This window comes from Petaurus breviceps, unplaced genomic scaffold, assembly GCF_028583685.1.
Source record: "Petaurus breviceps papuanus isolate PSGF00001 unplaced genomic scaffold, PetGlider_PUasm1.0 98, whole genome shotgun sequence".
Taxonomy (NCBI): Eukaryota; Metazoa; Chordata; class Mammalia; order Diprotodontia; family Petauridae; genus Petaurus; species Petaurus breviceps.
Genome location: NW_027187460.1, coordinates 53,339,826 through 53,346,453, shown reverse-complemented (window position 1 = coordinate 53,346,453; position 6,628 = coordinate 53,339,826). Strand labels below are relative to the sequence as shown.

The 6,628-nt window shown below is 36.3% G+C and overlaps 1 protein-coding gene across 3 annotated transcripts in view; it reads right to left on the bottom strand.

Moving 5' to 3' along the window:
• Nucleotides 1-1,038: 1,038 nt before the first annotated feature.
• Nucleotides 1,039-6,628, bottom strand: part of ANGPT1 (angiopoietin 1) — a 345,693-nt gene continuing 340,103 nt past the window's right edge. For all 3 annotated transcript variants that reach the window (XM_069080907.1, XM_069080906.1, XM_069080908.1), the window contains one exon: nucleotides 1,039-2,229. In XM_069080907.1, coding sequence (XP_068937008.1) covers nucleotides 2,069-2,229 — 161 coding nt within the window. In that variant the 3' untranslated portion in view covers nucleotides 1,039-2,068. The remainder of the gene's footprint in view (nucleotides 2,230-6,628) is intronic.

The window sequence follows — 6,628 nt, the reverse complement described above, 5'->3', positions numbered from 1 at the left end:
ACATGAATGCATTACATTATAATGTAATTATATGTAATGTAATACATTAATATAAAATCTGCCCCCCTTTGAGAAACTGACTCAGCTGTCATACAAAAAACAACGGCATCACTTATGAAAAGAAAAAAAGTTTTCTTTCAGAATGATGCAGCTTTGTTTTTTCTGAGTGGAAAAAATCAAGATGAGTCACCGAGCATAATTCTATCCCCTCAAAGTCAAAACTAGATCATTTGGCGTCCTCTGAGAAAAACAACGTATCAATTTTGAGAGGAAAAGCTCCCTACCACACATTCATTTTTCTTGATTCATACAAGTATGAATTTGGTTGAAAGTAGCTTCAACGTGGGAGATCTCACAGGAATATCTTAACCAAAAGGTTTTATTTACAGTAGTAATTATAGTCTTTGGGTTGATTAGCTGGGTGACTTTTTCTTACAAATATACCACTTCCTTCAAGAATGTATTCTATTCCCATCCCACACTCATGCATGTTAATATGTGTCTATATATCACCATCCTACCCCTATGTTTATGTGTGTGGATATATATCTTTCTATCCCCCTTTCACTCTTTTATATAGGTGTGTGTTTGTGTGTATATGGCATATGCAGATTCTTTAAAAAAAAAAAACACTTTTCAATGTCAGAGATGGCTTTGCGTGGCAGAGATATTACTAGAAAACCAAATGTGGATTCATTGCATCTTTTAAAGGAACAGTTAGTACCTTTTGCAGATAGGTGCTTATTTTCTCTAATTAACCTTAAAGTGGCATGTCCAAATTAAATGTTCAGCACTTTTTACCATGAATATAAACATACTATATATACAATTCATAACAATATTTATTCTTTTATTTATCTTAGACTAAATGGTGGTCTTTTTATAGAAAGGTGGGAAAGGGTGGATTTTGTAAACCTGTTTCAGTTAATGCAAAACTTTCATCTTCAGTGAAGTACTGGAGATCGGGAAAATATTTTAACATAATGAAGTAACACTTTTAAGTGTGCACATGCAAAAAAATACCATAAAATGAGCTGCTCCAGTTAAACTATGTTTAATACACACACAAATGCTGCTTTTCCATATACTGCTGAACAAAAAAGAGTACATGTCATCATTAGATTTGCAAAATGACAGTTCTCCATGGTAAAGTTCACATTCTTTAAACTTTCCTCAGGCTTTTCCAATAAAACCTTCAGTCTGCTTTTAATATGGACAAAAGCTTCAGCACTAGAGAGGGAAAAATCCCAGGAAAACAAGTTTGCTTCTCACATCATCAGTCCTAGTTGGAGGATCATACCAAGGATCTGTGGGTTTTGCCCTAAAAGCAGAAAGCAATTGAGGATTTTCCACCTACTACTGTTAATATTGTTTATTTACTATGATTTATTGTGTTTCCCCGGGTGAAGTAAATTTAACATTTGAAGATGTTTTAACTAAAGAATAACTATTAAGTATGATATGTGATTCTGGCTGCAGAAACCCATCCATCTACATTGAATCCATTCAGGAAAGAAAGATCCAAATTTTCCTCCATGACATTCATTTAAGCTGTGCAAGAACCAAAGCCTTCTTTGTCATACTTTGCATAGATGTGATGCCATTTCATGGGTGAAATACATTTATTTTTCCCTTAATGGATAACGGTGAGTTAATTTTTTTTTTGTCTTTCAGTTCTGAAGTCAATACTCTCCTTTTTAATTGGCCTTTTTCCAATGAAAGAAAATGCATTGGCCATCTGGTCTTCATTGTTCCAAGGTGAGCTCCAGGTGTAGCAGTTGAAACCCAGCAAGTAAACTCTTTTCTTTCTTTTGTCAAGAGGAATTGTGAAGCACATTCCATTTAGCCCAAAAATCTAGGCTCAGCAGCCCAAGGGGAGATTTTGGTGAGTTTGATCATGCCTTGAAGCCAAAGGAGAGAAACAACTGGGCTTCTGGGCCGCTACTACACAGGCGAAGGGAAGTTGAGACTGCTTGCTTCTGGTTGTTGGCGTAAGAAGTCTGTCTTCTGGTAGTAACAGCTTGATATGTCTGTTGGTTGACTTCTAATGACTTCTGACTGGGTACTTTCAGAAATCAGAGGGTCGGATCATCATTGTTGTGGACCGTAAGGAATAGCTGGGGCCTTTGAAGTAATGCCACTTGATCCCATTCAGCTTTCCATGGTTCTGCCCAGCAGTATAGAACATCCCATTGAGATTGGATGGGCCACAGGCATCAAACCACCAGCCTGAAAAAAAAAGTAAACCAGTTTGGAGAAATAAGTGAGAAAAAAAAATCACAAAGCTAATACAACATATATACTTGGTCTGACATCACTGGAAAATGATTGTAGCATTGTGGAATTAGAGCTGGAAGGGATCTTAGAGATTTCTACTCTCGTTCTTTATTTTACTAGAGAGGAAAATGAGACCCAAACATAGCAGTAATAGTAAGAGCAGCAGTAGCCACATAAGTAATAGAATTTATATAGCATTTTAAGGTTAGCAAAGAACTTTACACAGGTTCACTCATTTGAGCCTCACAACAGTTTTGTGAGATGGCTGTAACTATTACCCATATTACAGATAAGGTAATAGGCCAAGAAAGCTTGAGTGTTTAACCATTATCATGGAACTAGTTAGTGCCTTAGGCAATATTTGAATTCAAATATTTCTGATTCTAGGCCCAAATCCTATATTTCAATAGAATTCATTCCCCTTGTCATCCCACATAGTTTAAATATATATATATGTATATATACATATATGATTTAAAATGTTATTCTGAGAAGCTTGTTTTACCAGATGCCAAAAGGATGACACAATAAAAATAAAGGATCCCCAAACCAGTCCAATACTTTCATTTTATCAGTAAGGAAAATGGTCCCAAAGTGCAGAATTATAGGACCATGGGTTTAGAGTTTGAAAGGGATTTAGAGATCATCTAATCCAACTCCCTCATTTTAAAAATAAGAAAACTGAGTCCCAGAGCCATGAAATGACTTGCCAAAGATAATTTTCTATAAATAAGTAGCAAGGCCAGGATTTAGACCTAGGTCTTCCTGATATTAAATCTAGGGTTCTTTCCCCTTAACACAAGCACCGTTTGGCATCAAGAGGGTTTAAAATACATCATGTAGGACTCTTACTGAACATTTTGCCAGGCAAATTACATATTCATTCAGCCCAAACCTTCAGAGCACTTATTAAGTCATTATGGGCAAGACACTATGTTAGGCCCTGGGTAAACAAAAGAAAAAAAATAGTCCTTGCCCACAAGAGATTGCATTCTACTGGGAGAAGGGACTTGCCATATAAACTCTTAAGTATATACTAATAATTGGTAATCACTATAAAGATAAAAATGACAATTAGTGAGTTACATAAATAAAAATATTTGTTTTTCTGATTTAGATCACAAAATTTCAGAGTTAAAAGAAAAAAACCTTGTAGGCTATCTAATCCAACCTATTTTAGAACAAGTCTCCTCCCTTTACAATATTCTCAAGGTCTAGTTATGCAAGATTCATTTAGCTATCCAGTGTAGAGAAACCCATACCCTCCACAAACAGCCCATTCCACTGACAGGAATGTAAATTACACTGGTGACTCTGGAAAGTTTTAGCAGTCAAGATGCAGAAAATTAATGAGGGCTGAACTTTTAAGGGGAATATGAATAGGGCAAAGAATAGATGCTAGGAGATCAGGGAGAAGATTGAGGAAAAGGAAGACCTTTTTGACTGGGGAGGGAAGATAACACCAAAGACACAAATCTCCTTTACCCCCCTAACTGCCTCCATCATTTTCTGCTCCTTCATTACAGGCACTGATGAAGAAGTGACAAGGCACTTTGTCAAGGCGCACTCTGCTACATATACATTTGAACCCATCACCTTCTATCTCGCCTAGAAGACTGACACCACAATCATCTTCTCTTTCTGAACCTCTAATCTTGAAGATTTCCCTTCTAATTGCTTCTTCCCTACTACCTAAAAACTTATTCAAATCTTATCCATTCTGAAAAAAATAAATTCTGCACCAGCTCCTACCATCTTCTTAAGCTATTATCCCACATTCCTCAACACTTTCACAATCAAACTCACAAAAACTACTCTCTATACTTTTAATGTCTTTAGTTCTTCTCTCAGTCATTTCTCCATGCTTTGGAATCTGGCATCTGACCTCATCACTCCACTGAAACTGTTCTTTCCAATGTGATCAATAATTTCTTAATTATACAATCTGATAGCTTTTTCCTAATTCTCATCCTCCACTCATCTCCAGCATTTGAACTATTAACCTTCCCTCCTAATCAATATTATCTTCTATCTCATCTGTAACACTGCTCTGCCATGGCTTTCTTCCTACTTGTGTGGCCCCTCTTAAAGTCTTCTTTGCTGGTGTATTATCCATGTTAGACTCCCTAACTGTGGGTGTACCTGAAGGTTATAACCTTTTATTATCTTTCTATATTCTCTTACTTGTTGACTTCATCAGTTCTCAATGGTAAAATGATCATCTGTATGCAGATGATCCCCAGCTTCCTACTGAATGCTTCAAACTGATATCTTCTACACATCCTGACCTCAGTATATTAAAAACAATTCATTTTCTACCCATCACATTCACCTGTCTCCTCAATTTCCATATTTTGTCTAGGATATCATCATTCTTTCAGTTACCTAGATTTGCAAATTGGCTGTTATTTTTGATTCTGAATCAGTTGCCAAATCTTGTTATTTCTCTTGCCAAAACATCTCTTATAACTGTTCCCATCTCTCTATGGACACAGTTACTATTCTGGCTCCCAAACACCTTTTACCTAGACTCCTAATTGGTAGATGGTACAGTGAATAGAGCAATGGGCTTAGAATCAGGAAGACTCCTCTCCCTGAGTTCAAATCTGGTCTCAGACATTTAATAGCTGTATGACCCTGGGCAAGTCACCTAACCCTGTTTGCCTCAATTCCTCATCTATAAAAATTAACTGTAGAAGGAAACAGCAATGGCAAACCACTTCTGTATCTCTGCCAAGAAAACCCCAAAATGGGATCATGAAGAGTTGGACACAAATGAAACAACTCCACAAAAACAACAACAGCAAATTGGTATCCTTGCCTCATCTCTCCATTCTCCACATACCTGCTAAAGTGACTATCTGAAAGTACAAGTCTTCCTATGTCACCTCACTGGAAACAATAAATTCCACTGGTTACCCATTGTCTCTAGGTTAAAATATAAGCTTCTTTTATTGGCTTTTGAGTCATTTCCTACTAGGCCCCCAAACTACCTTTCTAATCTCATTAGAAATTATTCCCTTTTTGCATTTTATGGTCTAGACTAATTGGTATTCTTGCTATTCTGTATACATAAGATTCCATCTCCTATTTCTGCACCTTTGTACCAGTTTATCCCTATGCTTGGAATATTCTCTCTCTCTCTCTCTCTCTCTCTCTCTCTCTCTCTCTCTCTCTCTCTCTCTCCTCTCTCTCTCTCTCTCTCTCTCTCTCTCTCTCTCTCTTTTTCTTTCCTCTTCCACCTCCTCATCCTCTTCACACCTTTTAGAATCACTTGCTTTCTTAATATCTGCAATTTCTAAATGAAGCTTTCTCTGATCCCTCACCTATTACTGTCCTTAACTTCTCTCTTTGAATTTGCCTTATATTCATTCCCATATACTTAATGTGCATGGTGTCTTCCCAACAGAATGTGAGCTCTTTGAGAGCAGGGACTATTTTATTTCTGTCTTTGTATTCCCCAATACCTGGCATAGCAAATGAAATGCTTAATCAATGTACCCTTTGTTCTAAATTTGGTTAGGCCTGAGTTAATACAGAAACATCTCATGTATACCATACTCATGTATAACCAATAGAAATATAAACTTCTAAATAACCTACTCTATGACCTTTCTTCAAGTACCTGAAGTGCTGTTTTGTAGAAGAAGAGTTGATATAAGACTCGGTTTGGCTTCCCAAGTTAGAATCAGATGTGATGGGTAGAAGTTATTAAAGGCCAATTTAGACTTGATGTTAAGAAAATCTTATAAATAATTTGAGCTGATTCAAAGTGGAATGGACTGCCTCAGGCGATGAAAAATTTCTCTTCATCAGATGTCTTCAAGCAGTATTACTTGTAATATTACAGAAGCGATTCCTTTTAGGTATGAGTTGAATTAGATGGTCTCTGAGATACCTTCTAACTTTCAATATCTGTGTTTATCTCTCCCATTAGACAAGCTCCTTAACTAGGAACTTGATGAACTATTGTTCATTTATTTATTGATTCTATCATTGATGGTTTTGCAAGGATAGTATATTTCTATAATCCTTTCAGACATAAAAATACCTTTTCTCACATCTACCTTGTACAGTAGGTAGTATATCTGGATCTGTCAATCTTTCTACCATCTCTGTCGTTTATCTATCATCTATCTATTATTTATCTATCATCTGTCTACCTGTCCACATATTTCTTTCATCACTCTATCATCTTTCTCCCTCTAACATTTATCTATCATCTCTCTTCCTGTCCATCTGTTTCTCTATCACTATCTTTCATCTCTCTATCATCTCTCTCCCTCTAACATTTATCTATCTACCTATCTATCTATCTATCTATCTATCTATCTATCTATCTATCTATCTA